The sequence below is a fragment of the Ambystoma mexicanum genome, chromosome 10 (assembly GCF_040938575.1).
Source record: "Ambystoma mexicanum isolate Mex_15411 chromosome 10, UKY_AmexF1_1, whole genome shotgun sequence".
Classification (NCBI taxonomy): Eukaryota; Metazoa; Chordata; class Amphibia; order Caudata; family Ambystomatidae; genus Ambystoma; species Ambystoma mexicanum.
Genome location: NC_090932.1, coordinates 1094918207 through 1094937015, shown reverse-complemented (window position 1 = coordinate 1094937015; position 18809 = coordinate 1094918207). Strand labels below are relative to the sequence as shown.

The window sequence follows — 18809 nt, the reverse complement described above, 5'->3', positions numbered from 1 at the left end:
CAACTCTCTTGTTCATGGGTGAAATGATCCCCTTCCAATTTCCAGAAAATAAATAGTACCAATGGCAAGATAAAGTGTCTCTTCTTTAAGATGATTTGCCACAGTTCAAAAAGAAAGCGTAATATTCTCCAATTGTCAATAATACACAATTCCTTAAGACTTCTTCAGTTACAACTCTACATTTGGTATATTTGTCAGGATGCTTTCTCTGTGCTACTACTTCTATTTTCAACAAGCATTCTTCTACTGTTGGTACTATGAGCACACTCACCTTTGTCCTACAGTATGTTTACTGCTTCAACCACTTCAATGTGACATCTGCTGACAACGTAATATGCCACTGCAGTTCAAGTGTTGCTACTTCTGTTCAGTACTGTTGAATTATTAAGTAGATTCCGACCAGACACTTCAACCTCTTCAGGTAGGCAAGGCACTCTGCTTTTAATGACGTTCCTAAAAAGGGCAGCCTCTTTGCCTCTTCCGTCTGTCTTACTACTAGACGAACAGCCTGCTTCTGCCCGTAATACTCTCTCCTTTCCAGCCCCAGCAGTCTTTTACACCACAGGCTGTATTGTACTTCAAGGTATTTTTCATTAGCATTTAATTCCCCTTCCCCAGCTTTGCTCCCACCTTTCGGCCAGTCATCAGCCCAAATAATTACCCAGAAGCTTACGTGCCACTCTCTCAGCTTTGGGGAACAATGGGGTACTTGTTTCTTATGCCACTTGACTATTAACAATGTCCCTTTGCAGTTAGATGGCTTTTGGCAAGACAGTTTTATTATGACCAGGGGATACATCTTAGCTTTGGGATGTTCTCTAAGGCTTTAGGCTTTTTACTTCTTTAAAATAGAACATGTCCCTTCTAGATACAGTATGAAATTCAGTCGGTCCAGTGAAAACACAATTAGGCACATGCAACCTCTCCTTCAAGTAGATTTTAAGGTTGAAAGTTGAGTAATGAATGATATTCCCATGTAACGGCAAAGGTTGAGATTCTGACTTCCTTTGGGAACTATAATTAGGCACACGCAATCTCTCTTTCAAACAGTGTTCACCCTCTGTAACTTGCAACTCATTGATGGAAAATGTTTGGTAATGTTTAGGAAGCCTGCCCTTGTATAATTAGAGATAAGCGATCACTCTGTTATACGGCAACAGTCTTCAGATACTTCAAAAATGGTTTAAAGTACTTTAGCTTCTCACTCGAATAGTGAGCTTCAACCCTCTACGCGAGTGTTACAATTCCACTGTCAGTAAGACTTCTGCTATAACAAACAGCTTCCACCTCTGTCTGTTATGAGCTGCCTACAGTTACCGGCAAGGCTCACGCAGTGCATCTGAACGCTGTGCTTCACTCACCAGCTTCAATTACAGCGCTTTTGCGGGTTGCACTGCTTTCCTGACTTCCTCTGCTTCTTCTACTAAATTTTATTGTTTTTTTTATAACGCGCCTAATACAGTACCGGAGTTAAGTTTCTAAGCACAGATCCGGGATTTGAACCTCTGTTGCTCTGCGTGGTCTTGCTTCCAAGACCAGCATGTTGCCCCTGAGCTATCCTCTGGCTCGCTGTCGACCCACACCCTCCAGCATGGGTGTCTCCGGTCCGACCACTTGATTTGGGAGTTTCTTTTTCTCCCAGACCCTGGCCTGCCTTCTGCTTCTGGCTATAGTCTCCTGCACTTACACAGCTCACAGCTCTGCAATCACAGCAACAAGGTTCACATGAGGAAAACTCAGCCTCCAGCACACCTTTCAGTTGTGCTGCCTCTGCGCGTAAGAGTTTGGGAGAACAGAACTATCTCAGAGCTTGCAGGTGAAATCTCCTGTCCCCAAGCTCCAATGTCCCTTCTATTCGTCCACTTTCTTTTGATTTTCCAGCATCGTGCTTCTCTACTACTGCCACTACAGCCAGCCTTCCAGCTCTCTTTCCAGCTCCTTCTACTCCACCTTTCCAGCTGGGGCCTTTTATGCCTCACATGTTCAATGATTGTGTTCAGGTATGGGTAATAAACCTTAATTGCCTGACTACTGCAATGGCTACCAGGCTCAATTGCCTGACTACTACATCTAACATGCCTCTTCGGCCTTCTTCCTTGTCTCACTACCTCTAGAATTCTGGGACTTGTAGTTTCTTCCAACGAAGTTAGGTTGTTGAACTTTTGCATTATTTGTAAGAGTAGAATGTTATTCCCTTAAGATTTTTAACAGAGAGGTTATGAGAATTAGCTATTATCGATGAGAATGGTTTAGTGAAGACAATATTTCCATAATCCTTTACATTGTACCCTTGGGTTTGCAAAAGGTATTTAGACTGGGATACCAAAAAGGATCTTTATTTCGGTATAGGTTGTTCCAATTTTCTAACTTTAGGGCTTATAAGCTTAGATCTCATATTAGGTTGGGAGACATTAAAATTACAATAAGCCATAACCTCTTTAGGCACAGTGGAAAGAATCTCCCTGTGAGACGAAACATACTGTGTCTTATCCCACAGAATCTCCTAACCACCCTTGGCCCTGTCTTCTCCCAGGTGATCCTCCTGCAGTACACCACCCCCAGGGTTGGGATCAGGAAGCATCTGCCTTCCCCTGGCCACCTGGGAGACTATAGGCAGGGTTTCAGTGCGGGATCCGTAGGATTCTTCACAGTACCTTCAACTCTATACATGGGAGGAAAGGTGGGCGCATGTGAATCTAAGCACATGCAAGCGTCAGAAAGACGATTACAAGTATGCAATATTTGTCTTCTGAGGCTTGCAGATCTGCTTAGAATTACATGCTTTGCAGAGACTTGCAAGCAGTACCTGGAGAAGTAGGTGGGTTGTTAGAAGGTACAGCAGCAAAAAGATGTCTTACCTGTCCCACCTGACAATCACTCCTTGTATGAGTACCTGTGCAGTAATGTTGCGTGAAAGGGTGTATTGAACTCCATGTTGCTGCGTTGCAAATAACGTCTAGTGGCACATTTGCAATGAATGCTAGGGTGGCCCCGGTACCTCGAGTGGAGTGTGCTCTGGGCGTGAATGCTAAAGTTCTCTTGGACAGAGAGTAGCAGATGTAATTAACAATCCATCTGGAAATGGCTGATTTAGGAACATGGGCCCCTCTCTCCCAGCAGCTAAGGAGACAAAGAATTGAACAGGCTTCCTTATTGGCTTTGTTTTTATCTAGGCAGTACTCCATAAGCTTTGTAAGAATGCCATTTAAGTCCAACCCTGAGGGTGAAGCTGAAATTGGGGGATATTGTCTTTTGATCCCCACCATGATAGCTTTAACCACAGGAACCCTCCACCAAGATACCTTGCTCCGTGGGGTGGGGTCTGCTGAGAGTGCAGATAGATGGACTTTAAGGGAGTTGAACACTAACCCTGTGTCTAACGAATATAGCAGGAAGTGCATTATGTTAGAAGGTGAACAGCCAACGGGGTTGACATTATTTCTCTTGCACAAGACAAAACGTTTCCATTTGTTGAAATAACAATACCTTGCGTTTGGTTTCCATGCCTCCTAATCTTTGAGGTACATTTAAATGGCCAAACTCTCAGGAGCCAAGCAGCCAAGTTTAGTGTTTGAGGATGTGAACAGAGTAGAGTTCCCTGATGTTGGGACAGCATGTTGTATGGGTTGGGCAGTTTGAATGGAGGGCAAACTGACAACTTGCGTAGGTGTGAGAACCATGTTTGACGTGCCCAAATCGGGATTATTAGGATCATAGCGATATGTTCCTGGTGCATCTTGTGCATTGTTTTGTTCAGTAGTGGTGTTGGGGGAAAAGCATATGCCAAGGTCCCTGGCCAACAGATCCACAGTGGGTTCACCTTGGACCCTGTCTGGGGAAACCTGGATGCATAATTCCAGTATTTGGTATTCCCTTGCGTTGCAAAGAGATCTATGTCTGGATGCCCCCAGTCTTTGAAGAGGATGTTTAGAATGTCTGCATGTAACTCCCATTCATGTTCTGTGGGAGGCTCAATGTGTCTGCTTAACACATCCATTAGACAGTTGTGTTGCCCTGGAACATGTTGCGATAGGAGGAAGATGTCCCTGTTGAGAGACCAATTCCAAATCCTCTGAGCTAGTTTGGACAGCCTTCTTGAGTGTGTCCTGCCCTGCTTGTTTATGTAAAACATGGCCGCTGTGCTTTTGGTGAGGACTAAAACTATATTCCCTGCCAGTTGTGTTGAAAGGCTTTAAGGGCTTTGAATACCGGTAGTAGTATTATGGTACTCACTGAACGCGGACCTAGTTTCGAGAAGCAACAGAGCACTTTACAGAGGTATACAATGCTACAGATGCATTATGGAGTGCTAGTTATTTGAGAAGGTATGTATGCTTCTTTGATATTGATTGTGTCCACATGCCATGTGCTGTTTGTTGGCGGTAATGTGCTCTCATCCTGAAACTGATGCGTACATTGTTAGAGTGGATTAGACTGCAGGGTTGAGAAAGGGTTTGCCTTTTAATAGGTTTTCTCTTGACCACCACTGTATTGCCTGAACCACAGCCTGCAAAACGACCACTAGATCGTCCCAGTGACTGTTTGCTTGAGACCACTGTTTCGCCAGCCACTCTTGTATTGGACACGTGTGGCACCAGAAAGATGCAGGAAGCCATCAGTCTGAGAAGGCGCTTCACCTTTCGAGCAGTTATCTGATGACCGGCTGCATAATGAGGAACATAAAGCCGCATGTTTTGGACCCCCTCGTTGGGAAGAAGACTAGGGTGTCTTAGGTCTGAATTATTCCACCTAGGAATTGTTTTACTTGGCTGGGAACGAGACTTGACCTTTTCTCGTTGATTGAAAATACCAAATGAAAAAGAAGGTTGATTGTGTCCTGAGTGTGTTGATGACACATTTGTGTCTCCTATTATGAGACAGTTGTCCAGATTAGGGTACCCTTGGATGGATTGCCTGTGTAGGTGGGCTGTGTGAGGGGTCAGAAATGCGAGACGGAGACAAAGGTTACGTTTTCTCAAGTTTTTCCATTTATTAAATGAAAAAGGATGGGATAAATGCTCATCTTTCCCTATCCTGACAAGGGTATCCCTGCCTAGGAAACTAAAACTAAAAGAAAAGTGACCTAGGGCCTCATTACGACCCAGGCGCTAATGGGTTAACGGCGCCGTAAAAGGCTGCGGCGCCGTTAACGTATTAGCACCTAATTACGAGGTCCCTTTGCGGGACCCGACCTTAACGGCTAGTTTTACCAGTCTGTCTTCCAGGCTCATTTATTGGATTTTAAAATGGTCTATAACCTTTTTAAGCAGATTATAAAGGATCTGGTTGTCTATTGGGGAATTTGCTCTGGGTTCATCCTGATGTCGGATGATGGTAGCAAATAAAAATCTGGGTCGTAATCTCCATCATCAGTGGGGTCACCATATAAAGTACCCTGATCGTCAATGAAGACATCTATCTCATCTTCGCCAATGTTAATAATAACTTTGTGAAATAGAAAGAGGTTCCCTATCTAGTCTGGGAGATTTTGCTGGTGGTTCTCCCTCTCCCATGGAAACAAATCTTTGATGGAGTGACGTTCTAGAAAATCTACAAAGGAAGAAACTTTGTCCGGAGTTTCCTTGAAACGTTGCTCAGACCATGTGCCTGTTCTAGGTGTTTCTTGCAAAGGGAACACTATTGCCTCAGGATCAGTAGGATGGAAACCCTTGTATAATGTTTCAGGCAAAGGGGATGACGCTGGAATGAACTCTGTGGCCTTAGGACACTGACTGCTTCGATGGATGGATGGGTAGGTGTGCGCAGGGGTGTTGCTAGGTCTGGAAAAGACCCGGGGCTATGCTAATGCCAGAAGTGTCGGGACTCGGGGCTAGCTAGCCCTTTGGTTGTAGCTCCTGAGATTCTATCCGGGGCTACAACCAAAAGACCAGGAGCCATAGCCCCTTTAGCCCCCCCCCCCTTAGCAATGCCTCTGGCGTGTGCCTAAACTAATTGATGACAGTTTTGGCGCCTGTTGGGAGCAGGCATTTGGGAAACTGTAACCGTTAAGGTTATAGGTGTGATAACTGAAATGCTCAGCGTCTGTTTACATTGGAAGTCTTATGCCGAATGCAAGGGTGTAGCGGACTTTGGGCACGTTGAGCTAGACACACTTGAAGTGCTCTTTGTTACCGTGTGATCAGCTTTCGATGCTTTCATCGAAGTGTGGCTGGGGCTTTAGTGTTTATGATGTTTGTGTGCACCCCCATGTTTGTGCTTGTGAGTACCTTTGTCGCCATGTATGTCTCCACAGCAGAGCGCAGGCCTGCCCTACGGAGCTGGAGTCTGGCACATGGGGGTCTGCTGACCCCATTATGTCTCGCTTCTGCATCAATATGTGTGCCGTAGCTGCACTGCTCTTCCTCAGATTCCTCTGTGCCGGTGGGGCTCTCAGCGAAGGCCTCAGGCTGCATGGTGTAAGCCACCCACTGCTTAGTGTGTCTGTCTTTTAACGTCTCCGGACAAAAGAGCTTAGATGCTGGGCAGCGCTTTTTGGAGTGATCTCTGGGAAGACAGTGGTTTCACATGTTGTGTGCCTTTCCACAGAAATGTTCTATTACAGGAAGGGCACAACTTAAAAGGTGCATTTTCCATAATCGAAAATAATGGCAGCTAGACAATATGCATAAACTGAGCACCACACATATGGATAATAAGCAGTGCTCAGATACCTGAGGGTTTGTAGCGCTATATAAATGCTAAATTATTATTATTATTAGTATTATTATTATTATTATTATTAAAAGGGGTATGTGAGTAGTGACATTGACTGGGAGACAATGAAAAATGTCGATTCCCCCAACTCTCCCTATTGTACATGCTGCAGCCTGGTGTAAGCTGAAGCCAGTGAGAAGCTGAGAAGACGAAGACGGTCGTCAAGAAGTATTTCGAATGTTGATGCTCGCTGAATCCCACTTGATGCATCGAGCGCCGAACAATTGCCAAGCCGGGGGCAATATTTTATATTTAATAATATTAGAAAAGCCGTTAAGCCAGAAACTCTGCATAGAGCGACCGACCACAATGGCAGAAAAAAAAGTCATTGCGAGAACCTTGCGCGTGAATGACCATGGGTACAGTATACGTAACACTAGGGATAGTACTACAGAAATGCCCTGTCGACGTCCCTTTTAGAATTCTGAAAACAAGTCATGCAACTCTGCACCAACCACTAGATGTCAGACTATGCAAAGCAGGTGATTCGAAGCAGAGCCACAAGCCTCGGAAATATATATATATATATATATATATATATATATATATATATATATATAACGTGATGATGCCCTGTCTAACCACAGGCACCGGCCCACATGCCCTAGAAATGGCAATAGAGGTTGGCACCTGAGGTACTTTGTGTATGGTATTATAAGAGGGAGGAAGGGCAATCTCTCATTGCCATTAACCCCCAGGAGCAGGAAAAGGTGCTGCAGAATAACCCTTGACACCCAAGCACCAACATAATATTGCTACCTCCATAATTATGGTTGGCGAAGTCAGTGGTGCACAAAAAGTACACAGGGCACTAGTTCTACATATACCATTAATTAACGCACACGTAGGATAGAACACATCCTCCCCTCAACATCTGCATCAATTACTTTGAAACTCGCATGTATCTTGACAGGCTCAAACCTTTACTCTTCCTGTAACAGACACCCCAAAGGCTCCTCTGTGAATATCACCTTTCCCAGAAGATCCACTTACCACCAGCAGTGAGCCAGTGTTTCCCTCCTGGGAATCGCACCATTCTGCCTCTGGAGCCACATTCCCACTGCTCTGCTCCTGAGTTAGAAGGTTATCTGATACGAAACTATTAGTAAACCCAGCGGGTACCAAATTCCATAAACAACGCCTTTGTTTGTACTCTTGCCATCCTTTCAACACCTCCCGCCCCCCTTTTTCGTTACTGGCTCACGCATAGCATTACCAAAAACTTCCCTGAATCCAGTCTGTAGCTTTGCCAGGCAACCTGAATTTAGCTATGTTGTCCTCTTTGAGTTCAGAGAATTTGACTATTCTGACATTTTTTTAAATACAGTGATAGACCAAGAACAGATTAAACAACTTTATTGTTTACAACCCTGAAGAGAAAATGCTTGATCCCCTAAAATGTTGTATTTTCCCCTCTTTCTGATCAGCATCCCAACTAATCCACTGCAAACGACTAGCCATGACTCCCAACTTTCATGATCACACACCCGAGCATAATGTTCCAACTGAAATTCTGTATGACGTTTATCCTACTGGTCCGCTGCCCTTCATGGCACCACCCGAAGCCCCTGTTGCTTTTCCCAGCAGACTATGGTCTGGCTACCCCATGTTGGGGCACAGTACACCATTATTTGGATACGTCCCGGCTCCAAAAGACCACTACGGTGGTGATGGGCACAGTACAAAAGCTTATTGAGCATAACAAGGTTTATCAGGTGCCCTGTAACTGCAATATCACTCTGTTGAGTAGCATAGTTCTTTTTTCCTTCCTTAAGCCTTGTAATATTCTCTCATTCTAACATTTAGCGTTAAGACTTTCCCGAAAGTTCTGCCATAGAGCATTTCTCCTTTTCATCAGTTTCTCAAATTAGTTTTGTCTCCTTGTTCCTACCAGAAGCCATAAGCCTTTCAATCAGTATCTTTATTTTAAAAGCTTTTCCTCCTGACATGAGCCAGCATGCTTTCTACTTTAGTTCCCTTTTCCATGCTTCAGCCTCGAACATACTCACTCGGTCTCATGGTCGCTTTTGGGGTGTCTCTTTATACAATGGTGGATATCTGTAAACTATCCAGATTGGGTAACGCTCTGCACTCTCTCGCCGCCTTGCGACCTGTTCAATTGCAAAGACCTTCCCAAGCAGGGAATCCCTCTACCAGCTCTTCATGGTCACAGCATCTGGCGTTACACCTTCACCTCTCAACCCCTTTTGCCAATGTCCCATTCTCCTGCCATCTAGGGGAGGTGCTAGTCTTGCCCTCACTGCAGTTTACGGGATCTAGGTCCGTCGTCCACTAAGTCTCTATCACCCCGTACTGGACTCAAGGCTTTCATTGCACTGCCAATCAATCATCTCACTGGTCCCACCATCTTTCTGTCCCACAGTGCCATGTGGGTGTGTCACATGTTCATGGTCAGCAAGGAAAGACTCAAACCTTTGCTCTTCGATATTTCTGAAGACACTTGTATTTGATTAAATATTTATTTCATGTTCAGCTCCTTTTCCTGCATATTTTGTCTAAAGTCATCCAAATTCGCTTGATATTCCATATGCATGGCACTCTATATCACTAACCACCAAGGCGAAGCTAGGAAAGTATTTTTTCTGTCAGGGATCAATTCAAATGGTGCGATCACGAATACATCATTTGGGTAGTTTCAGTAGTTCTTTAGTACAGCCTAAGCCGTCCACCGATTCGAAGAATTAAAGACCCGATTCACAGACACGTTTTATAATGGCACATTCATACAGGAAAAAGTTCTGTGAATCAGGCCCCAAGTCTTTTAAAACTCTACTAAATCTTTCCATTAAGCCACTGTCTTGTGGGGAATAAAAGATATTGCACAATGCTGGACACCCATGCATAAGATTTTTTTTTCATTGGAGATCAAATGTACTCTGTTAATAACTATACCCTCTGCCTACCCTCTCATTTGAAAACTGGCTTCAAACATTTAATTGTGCATGGCCGACAAATGCCACTTCCGGCATATTGCATATATCTCATGGGCCCGAATTCTATAATATGGGCTCGCCAAGTGCAAAGTCGTCCTTTGCCATGGATCGTTGGGAACTTTGAAAGAAATCATGGAAGCTATACAAGCCGTCATCTTCTTGTCATTGTCTGAACATATGTAGTCATCATTTGTAATCGTATATAAGACTTGATGCCGGATTCCTCCTGCTTCTAAGCACTGTATTCACAGATGTTCTCATTGCCCAATTTAACAGAACTCGGTGTTTCGATGTGAAAAGGATCCAGGGATGAGAAGACTGCATGGGATTCAAACTTGTGAGTTGTAGGCTTGCCCCATGTCAGAGGCAAGCCTTTAACTTGTGAGTTTTGCACTCAGGCACACAATACTAACCTGTCAACCTCTTGGTCTAATGGCGGTCATTCAAAGTCCTCCCTGATAGGTCAATGTGTGATTAATAGCCCGACCTGAATAAGTATTACTTTTTGTGTTGGTGGCATGGTCTGCTCATTCTTGGACGTACAGTTCTTTGGTTCCTCTCTGAAAGGGTTTGATGGCCTACCTGACATGTTTGGCTGTTAGCCATGTGTTGAGAGAGGTCAAACAAAATAGTAGCGCACATCTTTGCCATCAGCACTCATCAATTCGTCCATGGACACTGCTTTCCCGATTCCCACACATGCAGCAACAATACCGAAAAAGACATTTTCAATTTCACAAGAATCACCTTTTCCTGTAGGTGATGGAAGACAGTCGGTGGTGATGTTACACCTGCACGGTTTATAGTAAATGTCATTACATGTTCACAGGCAGGATGATGAAGTGTCCAGTCTTGAGGGGCCTCTGCTATACACCTACTAGTGCCTGCACTCAGGGCTCGTGGTATATAAGACAGAGAGCAGGCGCCGCAACACCACTGATGGCAATGGCATACCAACTGCTCACACACAATCCAAGGTCTTTTGTTACCAAATAACTGGCTTCTGCTAGTTTTAAGGATCGGGGTGTAAAGGCTGCAGTGAATTCAAATGCACACCCGAACCTCTGAAACGAGAGCCGCATGCCTCTTGTTCCTTTCATCAACAGTAGCAAAGGTGCCTCTTTGTGTATTGAATGGCAGCCGTATTGGTGTATGGCGATAGCTTGCTTCACCGCTTGGAATGCCGTCTGCTGCTCCGGGAGCCAAACATACGGTACCAGCGGCCCTTTTGCAGCATTTTTAGGGGGGTGCGGGTCAGAATATTTTTTTCATATTAGAAGTTTGAGGGAAAAGTAAGGGCATGACCCCCCCTCCCTAAAAACGTTGAGCAGGGAAACGGCCACGTATGATATGACATGATTGGTTATTTCTAACACGCTTAAGCGCGGACCGGGGGATCGACCCTGTGTTGCTTTGTGTTGTCTTGCTTCAAAGGCGTTGTTGCCCCTGGGCTGTCCTCCCGGGTTCTGGTACGAGCTGTACCAGATCCAAATATATTGCTCTCCCTCCCCCATTTTTTTTTTAGAATATTGGCAAATTCTCCACCATCGCTGCGAAATCCTTCACAGCCCGTTAGTAAAATTCACATAATCCCAAAAATGGAACCAGTTCCTCCTTTGAAGTGGGACTGAGTGCTTCTCTCACTGCTTCCTCCAGGTCCAATGTGTCTCGCACGCCTTCATCCAAAGCTGCTAGCAAGGGGCTGCCAAGTCACAGAAGACACGGTTAGGCTCAGGTTGCTCGAATGATTGGTGAGAAGGCGTGAGGCCCAACCTGCTGGCCAAGTGGAGAAACTATAGGGGGCAAGCTGCATGGCAGGAGCCACAGGGCCTGTGGATCCCAAGCCGCTGGTGTGCTGCTGCCTGGCGAGGCAATTGGAGACTCTGGGTTTGCTGGTAAAAAGCTGGGAGGGAGGGCGCCAGATCCGCGCTGTTAGAGAAATCCTGCGACAGCCTGGGCCCCAAGCAGCTGGGAAAGTGGGCAACCAATGCAAAACCTCAAATGAGTAGACCACGAGGACAAGGGGGCAAATCCAAGGATTTGAAAATCCAAAATGATCCATTGCAAGAAGACAAGTGCTGCGTTCTGGGAACTGAAGTGAAACTCCTAAAGCACAGTGTACATGACAAAGAAATTAGGGCAACTAAGAGAACACTGCATTCTGGAAATGGGAGTGAAAATAACAACGTGTGGATATATGCGAAAAAAACTAAAACAAGCAAGAGAACATTTAATTCTGAGCATTGGATGCAAAAATCCCAAAGCGTTGTGTGCATGAGAAACAAACGAAGCCAGGCCAGGCAAGACGACACTGACCCCTGGGAATGGCAGGGACCATCAGAGAGTGTTCTGTGCATGAAATGGAAATGGAGTAAAGCAATGTGCTGCTGCTATCCGAGAACTGGGGTCAAAACCCCAACTCGCACTATGTGCAAGAATAATATTAAATGATACTGAAGGAAACACTGCAGTCTGGGAATTGGGGTGAAGTCCCAAAACATCAATGTATGAGAAAAACAGTGAGTGCAATACTTAAGGGTAACTGATAAATGGAAAAAAGAAAAGCCAGAAGTCATATTGGGACCTATGGAATCCCATTATAATTTGTGGAAGATTAGGAGACCTGGCGAAGCTAGAGGGATCAGAACCGAGATGTCAACCAGAGGAAGAGAATCTAAGATTAGGAGGTTCCATGTGTTAAAATCGCAGCAAAAACGGCAGTGAACACAAAATATTGCGGCAAAAAGGCTGTGGTTTTGCCGCCACAATCCATGTCAAGGATGCGGGAGAGACCCCTGCAACCCCCGGACCCATTATACCAATTAAAGGGTGCGGGGGGACACCCCTGCAACCCCTGCTCCCCTTAAATGGTGTAATGGGGAACACCTTTAAAGGGTCAAACCACAGCATTTTTGCAGCAATTTTTTGTTCAGGTGACATTTTTGCTGCAATTTTATCACTGCATACCGATTAGAAAATGGCCCTCAAGACAAGATTGTTACGGGTAAACAGCCCAAACTTTCTGCTTGGAAATCTGTGATAAGAAGGAAAATATAAGTGAGATGGTGTTTAATGGTGAAACAAACCAGGGAGCCCAATAGCAAGAGGAAAGGAAGAGAGGTTCTTTAACCAAGACTAAAACTGAAGGAACACAAATTATTAAGTAGTGGCTTAAAAAGAAGTAATTTTTATAAAGAGACTTTCATGAGAATGCAGACCCTTACAAATATTGAAAAACATCCTTACAAATTAATGATTTTAAACAGTTTTATGTGATTTTACCGACCACAATTACAGAGTGGTACATTTCAGCGCGATCAAAACAACGAAAAACACAGATTTTCTTTTTTTAAATTTGGGTCCCCTCCCCCCTCACAAACCCCCTGATTTTTCACCCTTATAACGCCACCCCATCCTGACCCATTTTAACCCCTTACACTACTACCCTTTATATATTTATTTAACCTTTTCCGTGTTTTTCAGTGTTCTTGTCCGCTCTGTTACGTACCACTATGTAATGCTCGTGATAAAATGACCGGGTACCTTTAAAACTCTATTAAGCTCTGCACATTTAACTAGAAGAGTGGGTCCTCCCCACTGTAGATCTGTTTTACGGTTTTTTCTTTAAATGGGGCACATCCACTCTTCATCCTCCGGACTGCCCATCCCCATTCTGCCATCCCCTGTCCCTCTGCCTCTCTGCTGTAGATCTGCACATTTGCAGTCACCATCCACCTTCTCGACGTGTCCATCCCCATGCGCTGCCTTTTGCCTCCAGCAAGTCCTTTCCCCGAATGCAGAGAGGGGACTCATTGGCCAGTCGGTTTCCTCTGCACTGAAGGGCACAGTGTGGACTCCGTGGGAATCTGGAGAGAATCTAGATGTCACAAATGTGCCTTCCCTCCCACCACATCATCGTGTTTATTTATATTTAGTTTTGAGGAAGGTCATTTTCAAATGTTGAATTTTTTTGTGGGAAATATTTGCATGTAACATGTTGAGCCCGACAGCAAAACAACCCAATATGCAATTCATTAAAAAAGAATCTGTCCAAATCAATGCGCACGCCTCCGCCTGATGTGTAGAGTAGCAAGCAAACTAGTTTGCAGGCTTTTGGGCCCGACTGTTTCCATGGGTCAAGCACACATTCATAAGCCCTAAACAAAAAGTACCTGTTAGGTAGAGGTTCTCAATGGGTGTCGTAGCTCGAAGGCTGGCGGTTACCTCAGCTGTAAATCGGTCCATGCCATGGTTGGCGCCGTACCACTCGCCGCGGGATGCAGCAAGGTAGTGCTGGTTCGTAATTGGAGTGCCGGTTGACACACAATCAATCTGTTGGATACAGAGAGAGAGAGAGAGAGAAGGGTTAGGACAAAGCGTCAACAGTGCCAGGAAACCTGACCCAGCCAGCAATATGAAAAGGCTCTGGGTGAGGCCATTTAAAAACGGTTGAATCAAGATCGCTTCCTTGCATGTGTTACATGTGAATTAACTGTTTCAACGCAGGAAATGGACCGGAACAAGACAGAGCAGCGCTCTGGCAAAAAACAGAGTCCTCCAGACCAAGGGGGTCCCAGCATTCCAAGTCTACTGGAAACGAGCGTTCAGAACGTGCAGTACTGGAGCCAGCATACAAACACTGTCAAAGCCTCACATACAGTTTAGCAGTTGCTTCTTCTTCTTCTTAATTATCGGATGCGTGGGCGGACCCACGCAGGCGCTTTCCCATCCTAAAGGATGATGTGCACCAGACCCACCAATCAATACTTGTCTCACAAACTGACAACTCCTCCCACCGCCCCGTCTGCCTCACAAAATCCAACATCACACTGTTCCTCCTCCTGCCTCTCACCCCATCACCTCCCAGCAAAGCCTTCCCACTCAGCTCAGCCACACCCAGCGCAGATAACCGAACCCTCATCAATTCTCTCTCCTCAACATGTCTCTCACACCTAAGCAGAAAATGTCCCACAGTCTCAGGCACCCCACACACCGCACAGTCCCTCGTCTCACGCTTCCCCACTCGATACAGTCATTCAGCCCCACATGCCCTATCCTCAATCGATTCAGCATCACCTCCTCTCCCCTCCTCCATTCCAGACTCCCCGCATCCACCTTCACCGACACTTTCCCACGAACACCAAACATCCACCTGCCCTTCACCCCACTCACCCACCTCTCCTGCCACTCATCCATGACCCGTCTCACCACCACAGCCTTCACCTCATCCACACTCAAAGGCAGCCTCACATCAACCGCTCCCCTTCTCATACCCTCACCCGCCGCCAGATCCACCAACTCATTACCCAAAATGCCACTGTGACTGGGGACCCACGCCAACTCCAAATCCATTCCCCCCAAGCACACACCGATCAATCTTCCTCCTGATGTCCAAAATCACATCCTTCCTGTCACCATCCCCTGCCACAATCACCAGCAACCCACTCAATGAATCTGAAAACATCACCACCTTCTCTAACCCCAACTCGCACACCCTATCAATCGCCAATGCAATCGCCACCAACTCAGCCGTACAGATTGACACATCATTTGTCAATCGTCCCACTTTATACTCCCCAGTGCTTTCCAGATAATACGCCATACCCACTCTCCCAGACACAGGATCTTTCGAACCATCCGTGAACACCTTACATCCTTCCTTTCCTGCCACATACGCCTGACCCAAAGCTTTGATCTCGCCCCGCAATCCTCTCTTCTTCAACACCACATTAGCCAACCCCAAACACACCTTTGGAGACCCCATCATCCACCTCAGCCATCTCTCCAAATCCGTACCCGTCACAGTCATCAAATCGCCCACACCCCACTGCACTCCCTTCTCCCACATGTGAAACCCAAAAGTGCCCCCCTTTCTCCTCCACCGGTGGTATATATGTCCTGTATTTTACAGACATCTCTTTTTTAGGGTGAATATTGTGACCAATCAAAACAGAAGATTCCATTATTAGCTTAAAATGTTTTCTTAATTAATCACTGAGACATGTTTAACATTTAAATGTGTGGACATTATGTTGTTCCCATAATGCCCTTTGCTTTTATGCAAATCAAGAGGATTGTGTTCTATATAGAGATACTGTGTTGCGCAACCTGGCTGGAGGTCACGCCTCCCTTAACTGCACCTCTTCCTTCCCAAAGCCCCGCCCCTCTTCAGAAGTGACGGTTCCCACAATAAATGTTTCCCATTTCCAGCACCGTTTTTTAATCAAATCACAGAGTTGAAATTCCTCCAAAAGATGAAAAAACACTGGGGAGCTCATGTTTCTGCAAATCGTAGTTTGATGGCGGGGAGGCGTTACGTGTTGACTTACAAGTAGACCGCTCCCTGCTACCAAATTTTCATCATTTGCATGGCAGAGTGAGCAAACACTGCCTGGTATTCACGCGTTACTTTTACTTGTGAGCGCAGCTTGCCATGCACCCATGGTAAACTGGGTTCACAATGAAAATGAAACCCTGCACGACACCCAGGTCATGGGCAGCAACCAATCAGTTTGCTCGGAATGTGGGATGAAACTACAGATATAAGCCTGCATTCCGAGGAACATGATGGCTGCTTCCCCTGCCCGCCATCTGCCCGCCATCTTCCTCCCACCGTCCCTTCCCTTTTTTCCTATTCGCCCCCTCTGCCCCACCCATCGCCAACCCATTTCAGCAGCAGATGCCGCTGCATCTGCTGCTGCGTCGGCTTCCAGTCCATTGTGGCTGCCATGGCAATGGAAGAGGGGCTACTCATCGCCTTACCCCCAATGGGGTCACAAACATATCGCCGTTCCACCTCCTCAGACGACACAGGGCAGTGTCATCACTAGTCCTACCATGGCTGGCAAATGTAAGACAGGATGAGAAAGTGGACATGGAAGAATTGCTGTGGCGAATCAAGAAAAGCAAAGAAAACTAAGAGATATAGTGACGAAAGAAGAAAGCCACAACAAAGCAGACTCTGGGAAGGGGACTTGATAAAGTTTAAGATGCTGCATAGAGATCCCGTGACTGGGTCCAAGTTCAGCCGACCATTGAGAGTAGTGCAGCGAGGGACAAACCATGTACACACCCAAGACGGAAAGCGATGGAACTTGGAGAGGGTGGCGCTATACAAAAGGGGACAGGGGAAGCACCCAGCCTCGCAACACAAGAGCAGAGAAATCAAGAAGAGAGCTCTGCCAAGGAGAAACAGACAACGAGAGAACAACCTAAACATGAAGAGGAGCAGGACAAAGGCACACCATCCCAAGTGGGAGCCAGTCCCAAGAGGAGTGCGGGGAGACAAGAGAGAACCAGTGAAAGGAGTGCCACACCGTAAGAAGAGAATGAGAGAAGGCCAGGAAGGTACACTGACTACATGATGGAGTAAAGCAAGTTGTCCAACAAAAGGAGGTATGTAGAGTAAAGGACTACACAGAAGTCCCGCGGGAAGTCTCACGAGAAGCAGAACGTGAGATGAAAGGTTCTTCCCGCTTCTGACTTTCCGAGCGCGGCGAGCCAGGAGAAGGAAGGCAGCCCAGCGCTCCTCTTGCCGCCTCCTTTGCCATGGATTTACTCCATTACCAGGCATTCAGGTGAAGCCAGCAGAGTCCACATGTGTACATAGTTAATATGTTGTAAGCTAGAATTGTGCTTCAAGAGGTGAAGCCAGTGCTGTGTGTGCAGAGTGAATAAACCAAGCACTACCATAACCTCCTGCGTGTGATCATTCTCCAGACCACAACACCGAGTTGTAAATCTGCAGGTCATTAAATATAGGAATAATCACTGCTTCCGCGGGCTGACCTGGGTTTTAATGGGCCAGTGCCCAGAAGAATAGGCCTAGAATTAATAAGGTCCCAGGGGCATTACCAGTGGATGAATCTCGAGGAACCAGGGATAATTGCAATTAACGCAACCCAGGGTGCTGACAGCAATGACTTTGCATGGAATAAAAGCCTGCTGCAAGCGCAGGACTCAATGTTCCAGGAAAAAATGGAAATGCTCACCCAAGATGACCACCAACCGAGCGAGGGCCAATCTGCGTGAGGAGCCACTCTTCCGTATTTATCTATCTATGGTGGCAAGGGTGGTGAGGTGCTCCATGGTGTGGTGCCACCACTGCACCACGGACCGGCAAGTGTCGGTGGGGAGGGTAAGACAAGACTGAGGTACTATTCTTCCCTCCCAACACTCTCTACCCCCCCTTCATCCACTTTCCACCTTCTAACCTCCCCATATCTACCATTGCCCGCAACCTTGGCCCCATCTTGACCCCTCTCTCCTTCTCCACTCACATCTCTCTAACCTCCCGAACCTGTCGTCACCACCTCTTCAACATCCGTAAGATCCGCTCCTCTCTCACATTCCATGCCTCCAAACTCCTAATCTCCTCCCTCATTTTCTCCCGCTTCTTCTACTGCTCCTCACTCCTCTTTGGACTCCCTGTCTCTCGCCTAACTCCCCTAAAATCCATCTACCACTCCTCTATTCGCACTCTATGTCTTCTCGGTCCCCGAGACTCCATTCCTTCCTCTCTCTCTCAACTCAACTGGTTTCCCTTCCTCTCACAACTGAAATTTCATTTCCTCAGCCTTGTCTACAAAACTCTCAACGACCTGCCCCCCCCTACCTTTCTTTCCTCCTTTCTTTTTATTCACCCTCCCGCTCTCTCCGCTCAGCAGACCTCTACCTCCTCTCTGTACCGCCAACCCCATGTGACTCCTCGCGCTTCCGCTCCTTCCAACTCTTGGCCCCCCCAACATTGGAACTCCCTCCCCCTCCCCATCTGCTCCTCCCCCACCTACTCATCCTTCCGCTCCTCCCTAAAATCCCTTCTTCTTCACTCCACCCCCCCTGACTCTCCTTCCCTACCCCTCTCCCCTTCTAACTCTCCCCCCCTCCTTTCCCTCCCTCTGGACAACAAATTCGCCACTGATACCACTTGTACTTTAAGGTCACCAGACCACTCCCTCTTCCCCTACCCCTCCCCCTTCCTCCCACTCCCAGACCTCAATACAAACTCTGGAACCCCCTTCACCTTCCCCCACTCTCCCCCTCCTCCTTGTAAATTGTTCTACGTGTTGTTCTAATGACTTGACTCATGTTGTAAAATGCTTCTCTTACTATTGTACCTGTTATATTGTAAAGCGCTTTGGC

The 18809-nt window shown here is 46.4% G+C and overlaps 1 protein-coding gene across 3 annotated transcripts in view; it reads right to left on the bottom strand.

Moving 5' to 3' along the window:
- Positions 1 to 18809, bottom strand: part of LOC138492013 (all-trans-retinol 13,14-reductase-like) — a 183687-nt gene that overhangs the window by 13993 nt on the left and 150885 nt on the right. For all 3 annotated transcript variants that reach the window (XM_069618933.1, XM_069618932.1, XM_069618931.1), the window contains exon 10: positions 13841 to 14000. In XM_069618933.1, the coding sequence (XP_069475034.1) occupies positions 13841 to 14000 (160 nt within the window). The remainder of the gene's footprint in view (positions 1 to 13840; positions 14001 to 18809) is intronic.